The 13,350-nt window shown below is 32.0% G+C and overlaps 2 protein-coding genes across 2 annotated transcripts; one reads left to right on the top strand and one right to left on the bottom strand.

Moving 5' to 3' along the window:
* Positions 1–1,316: 1,316 nt before the first annotated feature.
* LOC102667038 (homeobox-leucine zipper protein ROC2-like) lies at positions 1,317–4,961 on the top strand. Its single transcript, XM_041005257.1, has 7 exons — positions 1,317–1,688; positions 1,827–1,928; positions 2,023–2,226; positions 2,851–3,028; positions 3,130–3,359; positions 3,647–3,730; positions 4,605–4,961. Exons 1-7 carry the CDS (start codon positions 1,317–1,319, stop codon positions 4,959–4,961), a joined length of 1,527 nt encoding a protein of 508 aa, XP_040861191.1.
* Positions 4,962–5,847: 886 nt separating this feature from the next.
* Positions 5,848–12,193, bottom strand: LOC100800382 (vacuolar-sorting receptor 6). Its single transcript, XM_003534814.5, has 13 exons — positions 11,525–12,193; positions 10,041–10,733; positions 9,869–9,957; positions 9,648–9,717; positions 8,752–8,835; positions 8,564–8,640; positions 8,355–8,436; positions 7,452–7,534; positions 7,271–7,337; positions 7,031–7,159; positions 6,739–6,842; positions 6,526–6,640; positions 5,848–6,192 (listed from the first exon to the last, which is right to left on the bottom strand). The coding sequence occupies exons 1-12, from the start codon at positions 11,805–11,807 to the stop codon at positions 6,527–6,529; spliced, it is 1,875 nt and encodes a 624-aa protein (XP_003534862.1). The 5' UTR covers positions 11,808–12,193; the 3' UTR covers positions 5,848–6,192; position 6,526.
* Positions 12,194–13,350: the final 1,157 nt, after the last annotated feature.

Raw genomic sequence — 13,350 nt, 5'->3', positions numbered from 1 at the left:
CCAAGGAGTAGATCATAGTGAGATCATTGATACTCTTTGGGGGAATTGTAGTGTAGGTTATTTAAAATTTATCCTGGGGATTTCTAATTAATCAAGTTTATTATGTGAATTGAGGAAGAGTAACTCTCTTAACTTTCATTGTTTTTTTCTTGATCTCTTCGATGAGATGGTGATTTTGCTTTGCTTACAATTTAGTTTAATGGTTATGAAGATTTTCTTCTATTGATTACAACCTTTTTGAAGTTAACATATGGTCATGAATCACTAGGGTTTGCTCGTTTTGGATAATTTTTAAGTCGATTTACCCATTCTTAAGCGTACGAGTACCTTTGCTAGATTGAAATAACTCATTCATTTTAATTTGTTATTTAACTTATATATGAATACAATAACAGCAATTTGGTAATTTTTATTTTATTTTATTGAAATAAAGATTTTTCGAGCGTTGCCCACATCCAGAGGAAACCCAAGGAGATCAAATAGCCAAGGAACTTGGACTTGAGTCAACACAAATAAAGCATTGGTTTCAAAATAAGAGGACAAAGGTGATTTTTGTTTTTATTTTTGTGTGGGGGGTATATATGTGACATATGACAATTTTCTTTACAAGCATAGTTAAGTAATGCTGATAATTTTTTTACGTATATTGATATCTTAAGAATCAATTTTTGTGAGCATAAAACATTAAAATTTGGATTGACATCTAAAGAATGAACGCATCTTCATTAGAGAGAAAATTTATCCATCAATTGAGTTTGGAAGAAAGGCAGGAATAATGAACTTATGATATTCGAAAAACATTTATTTCAATTTCATTAAAGTGATTTATAAATTCTTTATAAAATTTCCTTTTAAAAAAACTCTTTATGAAATTTCTTTCTTTTTATAAAAAAATTACGTTTGAATTTTTAAATAAACTTCTATTTAATAATATAAATTATTAATAATTGTTTAATTAAAGTATTTTTTCAAATACATTCTTATTACGTGAACATTAAGCTTGTAGTTAACTAGCTTGATCGATTTTTTTTTTTTTTGCTAAAATGGATTATATTTTTTATTGTTTTTGTTACAATAGTTGTCTCTCAAATGTTAATTTATTAATTTTTGTTAGAAATATTATTTAGAAGAATCGAATTCATGGTTTCTTTTTTCTTTTTTCATGAATACTTATAAGCTTCTTAACTATTAAGTCAACTTTATATATATATATATATATATATATATATATATTTGTGTGTATTTATTTATGAATTATGTTGAGCATATGTAAGTACATTTCTAACGTTCTTTTATGGTACATGCATGGACTACAGATGTCTCAACCTGAGTCGTCCCTGGCTTCTACCTTAGCAGAAACCTCTTTGGTAAAGCAAGAGTGTGATATTAGTGATCCTGTTCATGATTTTGCTTCAAGTGATTCAGAGATGGAAGCAAAACGAATAGCAAAGGTTGCTAATCTTGCTATGGCAGAACTCCTTAAGCTTATGAGGATTAATGAGCCTTTATGGGCCAAGTCTTCATATGGTGTGCCGGGATATGTTCTCGTTCGTGAAAGATATGCAAGCATGTTTCCTAGGGTTGATAGCTTGAATAGTCCTCCTCACACTACTCGTGAAGAATCTTCAAAATATTGTAGAGTAGTGAGAATTAGAGCGAGGAAATTGGTTGAGATGCTTTTGGATTCGGTTAGCACTTACATATAATGCTTGTTATATACACTCCCCTTCTAAATTAGTTTTTTATATTTTCATAAATAATCTATTCTTTTTAATATATATTATAATATTAATAAATTGATGTGTGTATGAAACTCTTTGTTCCAGGAGGAATGGGTTAATCATTTCCCAACAATAGTTTCAAAATCAGAAACAGTCAAAGTGCTTGATGTGGGTTCATTGGAGAATCGAAATGGAGCATTGCAAGTGGTATTTATATAATTTCATGCAAACTTTTTTGTTATCTAAGTTTTGTAAATTTTAGATTCATTTGATAACAAATTAAGATTACTTTTCTCTTCAGGTGTGTGAAAAAATGCAGGCTATTTCACCGCTAGTGTCGTCTCGAGAATTATTCTTCCTTCGTTATTGTCAGCAAGTTACAGATGGTACATGGGCCATAGCTCATGTGTCGATTGATTCAATTGAAGGGCGTGTTCTTGATTCTCCAGTTCGGAGGCTTCCATCTGGCTGCGTTATTTATCAAATGAATGAAGAATTTTCCATGGTATTTATGAAAAGAAATTTAGTGAAAATTAGCACACTGTTATCTTCATGGATGTATATATACCGTCCATTTTAAATCTTGCTGTTAAAACCAGTATGAAAAGAAGTCACTAATGAGGTCAAAATGTTAAGGATATATATAATGTATTTTTTAGTCAAAATTAGTTTTTAGTCCTTGAAATTTTAAATAGATTAATTTAGTCTTTATACTTTAATAAAAAGGTGGATTTAATCACTGGACATTTACGGACAAGACCAAATAAAAATTAAATCCATCTATTTTTAAAATATAAAGATTAAATTGATCAATCTAAAAGTATATAGGAACTAAAACTGAATTTAATCAAAAGTATAAAGGTCAAATACACTAAACCTGTTCTACACGAAAAATGTTTATACTTAATAAAAATGAAAGAGATGATTTTAAGTTGGTTTAGATATATAAAGAAAGGAAAAAAAATGATGTGATAAATAATATAATCAGAAAGAGAATAAAATATGTGTAAAAGTTAACTATGAAAAAGATAAATTTATTGATAAAAAATTTACATTTCTCAATATATTTAATAATGCTAATTAACTATATAGTAAGCTTTTTGTGATGATATTATATGCTATGTTGTAGGTTATTTGGGCTGAGCACGTGGAAGTGAATGAAAGGATTGCTACATGCTCACGAGGAGGTTTTACTCGTGACAATGTTGCATATGGAGCTGAAAGGTGGCTTTGGGCACTTAATAGAATGTGTGAGAGGTTTGTTTGGACTTCAATAAACAACATGCCCCCTCAAGCATCTCCAGAAGGTTACAATATATAATCTATTCATTTTAATTAATTAGCCTCCTTGGTCAATATTGTGTTATACTTTAGCTATAATTAAGTCAATGTGATCCATTTTGTTCAGAGGTGAAGGGATTCAATGCAAGGATGAGGGCCATGAGGTTTTCTAATCGAATGGTTCAAGGATTTTTTGGTGTTTTGTATAAGTTACGTGATGGTGGCCTTGCACAATCTTTAGAGGAAAACAACACCGAGATTAAGATCTCTCTCCGGAAGAACACAACACCAGGCATGCCAGAAGGCATAATTGCCACTGCCATCACTTGCATCAGGCTCCCTGTCCCTCAACAGAATGTTTGTTCCTTCTTCATGGAAGCAAAAAATCGTCCTAAGGTTGATAATTTTTTTTTATTAACAAATGTTAGTTTATCAGAATATTAATTTTATTAGTAGAGAAAATCGAATCTGTAACTTTTCTTCTTCTCCTTTTTTCTTTAATCATCCAATCCATCTTATATCAATCTCATAAGGTTAACAAGTTAAATAGTCCTTATTTTGATCATTAGAATATATTTGCAAATAATTAGTTTTAACCTTGCATTTATATAGAATAATAAATATACTTGTTATTTCTCTTGCAGTGGGATGTTCTGAGCGGTGGATTTGCAGTAAATGAGTTTAGTCATTTCACAATGGGTGGAAGAAATTGTATTTCAATTTTGAAGGTATTTTATCATCTTTTTTTCTTCCATTTTATTAGTTTTGTCATTGAATCACAGATGAAGCATACATTTAGTTTGAAATGAAAGAAAAAAATGGTTTCAATCTACCTGTGCTATAAGAAGAAAAAAAATTAGAGGAAGCATCTTTCACAAACTTAAATATCTTGAACATATTTGAACTTAAATTATTTAGTGTTTATTGTCAAATATGTAAGTATATTGGATATATAGTACATGCTTCAGAGTTATTAATTGCATAATATACATACGCTAGTTTCACACGTTCCCTAACTCGTACATGTATAAACTCATCTTCACTGTTCCCATTGTTGTCTATCCAAATTAACTACTAGATTTAATTAAACTTTCTTTTGGACAGATTTAATTAAACTTGTTATAAGGAAATATGGATAAGTAGTGCACTTTATATAGTCTAAAAAGGATAGCAAAATGTAGCTTGAAATTGAGTGATATGGAACATGAAACATAAAAAATTAATTGCTTTAAAATGAATAGTAAAACAAATATAATTATGCAATATCTAATAAAATTTCTAAGATTTTATTTTAAAATTTACTTTTCACGTATTATTTATGTAAAAAAAATCTATGCCATATCTAGTAAAAAAATATATCTATTGATGTGATTTTTCTGATCTGCTAATTAATTAAAAATCACTATATATATGATTTTTAAAATAGTAATTACAAAAGCTAATATTCTTATATTATACATGACAATCTTGATAACATTATGCAAAAATAACTTTAGATTATCGAGTACATTTACATTCTAATTAAATTCTTTTATTTATTTTTTGTTATTGCATCAAATAAACTAAATGAAATTTGTTCTTATATATCTTCATGAGGAGCAGACTTATAACCGAATAGAGGGCGATGTGTTGATGTTTCAAGATAGTTATATTGATCCTATGGGATCGTATATGGTTTATGCTCCAATTTCTGAAAAAAACATGAGCATGATTATGAATGGGGGAGATTCAATGGTTTCAATTCTTCCTTCGGGATTTCTGATATCTGAAGATCACAGTGGTACAGTTGCTGAATCATCTAATAGACCAAGAGGCTCAGTGTTAACAATGGCTTACCAATTATTGATTTGTAGCAACAATAACACATCAATTCAAGATCAAAACAGGAAAACTGTGGTTAGAATTGTCGTCTCAGCACTCCAAAACATTAAGACTTCTTTGAAAATGTCTGAGGATTAGTCTTTTGGTGAGGCATTTTCGCTATAAGAGACAGCAAGGTCAATGGGGTTTATTTGTTGTTTTTTGTGATTGTTAGTTATTGGATTCACTTTCTTTGTCATTATGCAGACTCATTGCAGAGAATGTATGATTAGTTACAGAATAGTTGATTTGCGACTAGAGATTGTGCTTATTATATGATGAGCCTGCATATGGTGTTTAATTTTATTTGGTGTTTGATCTTTCAATTAGCTTTTTTGGTCAAATTGTGATTTTATGTCAACTATAAAATTAATAGGACTTATAAGGTTAGTTTGGTGGTTGAAGGAAGAAGAAGAAAATTTGAATCTCACTAGCGACTACTTGTCAATTAAAAAAATGTCAACTAATTAGTATTAACTAATAATTAATTGATTCATTCTTAACGATAGTGGAATCTTAGTAGAAGAAATATTGTCCTTTCCTGTATAAAATGAAATTCCCTATAGCATTTTTATTTTCCGTGATTGAGCGTGACTATAATTTCATTTTATAAAGGAAAATATTTCTAGACTAACATCCTACTGTTGTTAGTAGGAATCAATTAATTATTAGTTGGTATTAGTTAATGTTTCGTATCAATTGATAATCAAAATACTTAAGAAACTACTCTCAGCTTATCAAATGGTCAATTCCTATTTCAATAATAACCAATAATGACCAGATTTTTAACAGATGTATAGGTGTAAAATCTTGAGTGTAAGATTAACAAGTGTTTTATAAGACTATCAAATATGTATTTTATAAAACCTTGATCTATTGGTTGCATTACGGACTAAAAGATAATACGTTGAAACCACATGATAGATTCAAGATAACTTCGACCAGATTTGATTGGTGAACCGCAGATTATATTGTAGGCCACAGAGAAGAACCAGAGTGATGTATTTGTATTGCCAACTTTTGGTATCAATGTTGCCTTAAATTGTACTCCAACATCACACGGATCCTTATTCTCTATCTAAGGTGTACATGTACATCTCAATTCTCAAAAGCTCTATTTACAAACTGTGGAAAATGGAAATTATTCTATGCAGAAAAATTCTGTTATATATTGCAATGTTCACATGATTATCCTACAGTAAAATACTGATCTTCCTTCGCTGTCAAATGGATTCAAATCCATATAGCCAGTTCTGTTTATAATCCGTCTCTGAAGCGGATTATGCAGTGTAACGGGTTCCCTTGACTATTTTCAGCTCATTATGTATGTCTGCAGGAAGAATACAGATAATGGAAAAATAAGAAGATTCTTTCACCATAAAAGTTGTCTCAAATGCAGCAGATTAGTTGAAGCACAAAATGTGGATGTAGTTCCTAAGACGTTTTTGGTACTATTCTGTAATCAGAACTGGAGCTTCACCTTAACAACTTATTCTAATCTTTAATGCAAACCTTCTAATCTTTAATGCAAACCTTTTTATTACGCTAATCACCAAAGTGAAACTCCAATTCTGATTGAAAAACAATACCAAAAACACTTGAAAGAATAAATTTTATGTTTTGTCTTTATTTAAAAGGTGAAGAGATATGAATAGTTGAATACCTTACACGGTGCCTTGTTGTCGTAAAGGTTGAGTTTCAGCATGAACTACATTATTTTGCTGGTCCAATGGCATGTATTGTGACATGATAGCCATGATCTCAGAGTCCATGTATGACTACAAAAACACAGACAAAGGTAATTTAATATGGTAATCTCCAATTTAATATGAACGATGTATAACATTATCTGTAGCTGAGAATGAATTAGGCTTACCCGGAGCCTATATTTGTAGAACACGTAACCAGCTAGACCAGCACCAACAACAACTGCTATGACCACAAAGGCAAGGAACCGTCCAAATTTTGATTCACTTCTTTCTGCATGATAAAAAAGCAAAATTTTAATCATGAACAAGCTAAATTGTCTAGAAAAAGTGCAGTGACACAAGAAGACTAGTTTAAAATCTCTTATTATCAATCTAGGATGTAAGCAACTTGTTATGGTGGTGGGATCATGAATTGACAATAGTACTAATAGTAGCAAAAGATAGACTTTAATATCTTACCGATACAAGCATCTTGTTCCTTTATATATAGGAGGTTCCCCTTGCATTTACAATCGTAACTACCCCAAGTATTCTTGCAGCTGCAGCCATCACACTGACAAGCACTTCGTTCCTTACATTCATCAACGTCTGAATAAGATCAAAAGGTAAGTTTTTAAATAGATTTATACTTATACAAAATTGATCATACATAGAAAACAATAGAATGTTTTTAATTGCCACAGCAAAAAAAAATGTTACCTTCGCATTTATTAGTACCATCCCCACGAAACCCAACTGGGCACTGACAGCCATTTACCTTGGAGTCCTTTATACAGAAGGGAATTGAGTTAGCCTTGAGGGATGTCAAGTAAAGTGATAGCATAAATCTTTTGCAATAACCAGAAGAAAAAAATGAAGGCTAGGATATGCAGTACTGAACTGAGCAAGCTGAGAAAGTTAGTCCTTTTTTAGTTTCTGACCAACAACCACCATTGTTTATAGAACACCTTGCAGGTCCAAAAGCTGTCAAATAAGGAAAATTATATAAGCATGAGCAACATCATGAAAAGGAACATATCACTTTTGAGTACTGAATTAAAACAATTGCCTCTTATTGTGGACCATGCAAAGACTTTTACAATAGCTTGTTCAATCTAAATATACATTAACCCATCTATAATTTGAATGTTTCAATAATTTATTCCAGAGTAGCAATAGGTAATCCTGACATACAAGGCTTTTCAAGGAGAAACAGCAATAGCTTGAATAACTCAATTCTAGCAATGCTGAAATAGGGCTTTTCTATCTTTCAATTTTTTTTCTGTCTAAGATTCTAAGTTATCCCATAGCATCCCAATACTGAATTGTCATTATTTACAAGAAATTAGTAGTATCCTCAGAACGAATAGATCTCTTGCTTATAACTTGATAACAGATATTTTCATTATCAAGGCAGTGTTTATAAAGTTAAAATTAACCATATAATAATTAACAAATATATAGTAATAGTAATTCTCATACAATGCTCAACTTGTATTCATATTTCACTTACATTTTTTTCTAAAGTAAATCAATCTAGACCACGAATAAGAAAGGTTAGGGGGAGAGGCTCTACTGATCTTCATCCACATTTATTAGTAAAAGTAAACTTGTATTTGGATTTCAATTACATATGAAATGAATTTTCTCAATCGTTTAACACTCATATAGGATGACTTCCAAATCATAGAGGAAATGTTTTAATCTCTGGCTTCCATAGCCAACTTGTTTTATGAGAATAGAGAATAATATTTTGATATTCTAAAATAACAAGAGGGTACTTTTTAAATTGGAAAATACATACCTTCACATGTAGTATAACCATCACCCTTATACTGGACACCGTTCACAACAGGGCACTCACAAACTCTTCCCCTGAAAGTATCCTGAACAAAAGTATAAAGGCTTAATTTGCAGCCAATCATGAGCAGACACACATGGACCGTGATGCATCATGTCCAGTGATTCTAACTATGGGGGCAGGGGATGGTAATAGAATTCCTTATTTTATACCTTGCAAGCAGTTATGTTAGCATGTTTGTCTTGCCAACATCCTCCATTTCTTTCAAGACACTCATTAGTCTCGACATCTGATAAACTCAAACCAGGATATATAGTAAGAATATTACACAGTGGATTTTTAGAAGTAGAAGAAACAATCGCCAGCGAACTTCATATAATACAATATCAAGCACACTAACCTCCACTTAAACAAACTGAAGGTTCAGTAGTCTCCTTAAATCCGGAACATACAGCCTTGAGTACAGCAGTTCTCTCCAATTTTCCTTTAGAAAAGTTAAAGAAAATCATCAGAATTCTGATAGACCAGATATGTTCTAATAAAGGATAGTTGAATTTGACATGTAACATATATATCCACTCATTACACCAATAACAGATTCAGAAATTCAGTTAACCAATCAGCTGAAATAAAAAGAATAAAGTCAATAGTTTACAGACAATAGATTAAAGGAATGGAAGAGGATCACAGAGAAGCGCAAAAACCAATCTGCCACAAGTTCTTAAATTCATTAATAAGAATTAGGGTGAGGCCCGATAATCAAACTATAAACTTCCGTGAGTCTTAATTAGCTTTCAGACAATGAGACAAGTCCTTATACATCAACAGAAAAATGTTCTCCCATTACATGTCGGGAAGGTGACATGATGGTTGATGCTCGGAGTTATAAGGTTTGTTGAGTGGTAAAAGGAGAAGGGAGGAAGAGAAAGGTTGAGGGTTTGATTCCCCCGCTAACAGAAAATTAACAATTAACAAATAACATTTGCGGATAAAATAAAATGATGATTGATGCTCTAGTTATAAGCCAGAAGCATCACATAGTTGAAACTTGAAAGTAAATTCACAGATCTTTTCAGTTGTCTAGCCAGTGAAGCATGAAGAACTAAAAGGCATAATAGTTAGAGTCAGAGCACTTTTTTCTTGGCTCTTCAACTCGCAACTCAGCGAATATGATAACTGGATTTTGATTGCCGAATTCAATAATAGAATGCACAGGCCTCCCATATACATTGTTGAAGATCAGTAAAAGCATTATGTGTTCAACACACTTGAATAGTAAGTATTTAAGTAACTAACCTCTATACTGTACGTTGTTTATAACCAATGTTGGCAAGATGGTGACATCACCGCGGGATCCTCTACCAATCTGAATATCACAAATGAAACACAAGTATATAAACTATTGAATTACGTAATCAGGTGCTTCATTTTATATGGTAGCCTTTATGGTTTGATAACAATTTACAATTTATTCTTTATTTTTCTAAAGACATAGCAATAAATATTAAATATATGACCTGGACTTGTTGCTCATTCTTTAGCACTTCATTCTCCACATCCGCTTCAGGATCACCCATGCATTTCTTAATTTTATCCACAGGCAGATCTGTAGTATTAAGATTAAACATTAACAGAAGAAGAGGAAACAACAGAATTCACTCACAGCAGCATCAAAAGAGTAGTATTTACCTAATGATTTCATGACTTCCTCAGCACAATCTTTGCTATATCTTTTCTCCTTCATAGAACATCTGACATGGAAATCTGTCACATAATCCCACCAAACCCAAGAACGGTTGCTCTCATTGGCAACTCTATGAACACAAAGCTGCCTCAAATTTTCATACACCACATCCTTCCCTTCATATCCCTCTCCAAAATCCTTCTCCGGATCTGGAGCACAATATCTCCCATGGTTTATACATTGAGACTTGCACTGACTGCTAAGAATGAAGGGTGGTGGACAAAACCAAGTTATGTAGTGTGGAGTGAACAAAGTATAACCGCCCCTCTCAAGAATCTGAGCATGACCCTTAAAATTCTTCACGAAATTCATCTGTTCATCGCAACGAGCTCCACATTCATCATTGCTGTTGGTCCAGAGCTCATACTCAACCCTGTTGTCAGGGTGAGGTACTGACTCTCTCCAGTCAATTCTTAGCAAAACTTCATCCTTGTTATTCAAAGCATCTTTCAACGAATCACCAAAGGATTTCTCTATCAGAGCCGATGGAATCGTGATCTTCTCTATGTAGCCATCTGCATCAGAGCTCTCCTCAGGAGAATCCATGGTTATCAGAGACTCCTCAATGCTGTCAGTCACCAAAACTGCCGCAGCACCAGCCTGTTCGGCATGCCAAACCTTCAAGGCAAAGTAACACTCTACAAGTGCAAATAACTTTCCCAGTAAGCATCACAAAACTTGGATTTGTAGAATTATAATAGAAAGGAATGGTTGAAGCTACTATTAAAAATGCTTCTATGACTAGTCCTTTTTGTAGCCTTTAGGATTCATTTAAAGAACTCGTGTAGAAGAGGTTATTTATTGTTTATTTGAACTTATATCTATGACATAAATACTTGTGTAACCGTTTAGAAGAGTGAATAAAAATACCTTATGATATGTCCATAAGTTAATTTCAGCTTATTTCAACAAGTTCTCCAAGATAGCTTATGCAAACATGTTACAACTTGAATGAAAACAGTTTAACCTTATTTCTTCTTCAATTATACACAAGTACTTGCATGATAAGTTCTTATTCAATAAGCGCTTGAATTAAGCTATTTCCCCAAACGGAAAAAGAAAACACAAAGGTTATAGAGAAACGAGGACTAACAGCCAAAAAAGAGGAAATAACAAGATTTTGTTTATCTTCCTTGTTTTGCGGATTGTCATAGTACCCTACATATTTCACTTTAAAAAATATAAGAAATTCAAGAGAAATAGAAAAAGCAATAAGAGAAAAAAAAGAAGAAGAAAAAGAAAAGAAGAGAATCAATCCTGGGATGAACCTATTCTATAATAGAATAACGTATCAACGAACATAACTAATCTCAAAACATACCATAAAAAAAACAGAGAAAAGAAACATTAAATAAAACATGAAGCATGAAGCACAATGAATGAATCAAAGTCAACGAAGACAAAAGCGAAGAAAGAGAAAGGTAGATACCTCCACGATCAAGGAGAACAATAGTGGGACGATAAGAGTGAATTTTGAAGGGCTTATCGCCCTCGAAGACCTGACACCCGTGGGAGCCTTTGGTGGGATACAGCACAGAGCCAACGATGAATCCTCCGTAGTCCGGAAGACCGAAGTTTCCGATGGCGCCATCGCGCTTCGCCCTCAGCTTATGAGGTGACAGAACAGTTATACTGCTCTTCTCCACCACAAACCTCGCATCAACAAACACCAACAACAACGCAAACAGAGCCACAGCCACGAAAGCTTTCATGGCTTGTGTTGTGAGGAAGAGAACAGAGAACAGAGAAGAAGAAAAAACAGGGGAAGGAGGATGCGTGTGAAGGAAGACTTTGTAACTGTCTTGGTCTTAACGGTGGAAAGTTTTATATATATATATATATATATTAGAGGGTGTTGTTGTGTGTTGGTTTATGGTGTGGAGGGTTGCGTTTCGCAATCAAAACGGTGACGTAAAGGGAGGGTAAACAAACGACAGGTGAAAGGAAGAGGGGAGGTGGTGGTGGTGGTGGTGGTGGTGGACGGAGTCAGGGGAGCTAACTTCCACATAATAAACAGAGACAGAGTCGTTTGTTTTTGTTTTTATGTTCTTCTGTCATTTTATTTATATATATCTTTTCACTCAATGAAGAGAATTTTTCTCATAACTTTCTTTTTTTTCATAATTAATTAATAATACTATAATATGATTTGTTTGATAAATTAAAAGTTTAACTGGATTAGATATCATGACCATCTTATCATCTGGCCATGGTAGGTATCAACATCACTGCTATATTATCTACCAACAAAGCTTCATGTATGCATCGGGAATTGAAAATCATGTCTTCATAAAAAATGAGTTTATTACTTAGCATATTAACTAATATTTGTCAATAATAACATAAAATAATTTATTTAAATTATATTTTATTTCAAATATTTTACTAACATTTTTTTTCTTATCACATCATAAACTTATTATATCTTTTTTTTTCTTTTTTAGTGTCTTTAAGGGTTTGATATCACATTGAGTGTTTCTAATATTTTTCAATAATATAATATGATTGTTAAAGCATAAAATGATACATGTGAAGTACGTGTGATAATTCCTGAAAATAAGAAGTTATCAAAATATAGTCTTACTTAACTTGAAAAAGATTGGCTTTTATAAAATTGGTAATGTGTTTTCTAATAAATAAAAGAATAGGAAATCATGTTACTCTTTATTATGTCTTCCTATTTTTTTTAATATTGTTTTAGAAAATTGAGGAATTGTTAGTTTTTTTTTATAGAATTTTACCGTAGTATGAATAAAGAAAAAAACTTAACAAGTTGTTGGAAATATTTCTAATATTTTACCCATAGTTCGCAAGTTCTTGTGGAATTGGTTTCTTAAGTTTTGGGCAATCATGTATGAAGTTTGAAGTGTACTATTATTGGATGGCGAGTTTGCACATGTAAGTTGGGGCATGTTGATTATTTTAAACGTAGAGTGATTTAGGGGGAATGAATAACCACAGTATTTTAATTTTTTAAAAGTTAAAAGATGTTTGATGTTTTTTTTATGAATAATTAGGAGAAAGTGTTAGAAAGGTTCATTAGGAGGGTATCTATATATACTTGTGAAAAGGTTCATTTCCCCCTACTATAATGCCTAACTTATTTTTGGGATTTTCTATGTAACATTTACTTAGTTTTTCTCGTTAAGTTCAATTCATGGAATATTAAAAGCAAAGTAGCATTAGTTCCTATCGATGAATTTAGTGATAAATTTATTAATCTATATTTCTAGATTGATCTAAGGTAAAAGTCTC

This window comes from Glycine max, chromosome 9, assembly GCF_000004515.6.
Source record: "Glycine max cultivar Williams 82 chromosome 9, Glycine_max_v4.0, whole genome shotgun sequence".
Classification (NCBI taxonomy): domain Eukaryota; kingdom Viridiplantae; phylum Streptophyta; class Magnoliopsida; order Fabales; family Fabaceae; genus Glycine; species Glycine max.
Note: the sequence above shows the minus strand (reverse complement) of the source record. Positions and strands in the feature narration are given on the sequence as shown.

Coding starts and splice junctions, on each gene's coding strand:
- LOC102667038 (XM_041005257.1), top strand. CDS start 1,317: ATGTCTCAACCTGAGTCGTCCCTGGCTTCTACCTTAGCAGAAACCTCT. Junction 2,227..2,850: donor TGAATGAAGAATTTTCCATG/GTATTTATGAAA, acceptor GCTATGTTGTAG/GTTATTTGGGCTGAGCACGT. Junction 3,360..3,646: donor TCCCTGTCCCTCAACAGAAT/GTTTGTTCCTTC, acceptor TTTCTCTTGCAG/TGGGATGTTCTGAGCGGTGG.
- LOC100800382 (XM_003534814.5), bottom strand. CDS start 11,807: ATGAAAGCTTTCGTGGCTGTGGCTCTGTTTGCGTTGTTGTTGGTGTTT. Junction 7,160..7,270: donor TGGTACTAATAAATGCGAAG/GTAACATTTTTT, acceptor GATCTTATTCAG/ACGTTGATGAATGTAAGGAA. Junction 6,843..7,030: donor GGAACAAGATGCTTGTATCG/GTAAGATATTAA, acceptor TTTATCATGCAG/AAAGAAGTGAATCAAAATTT.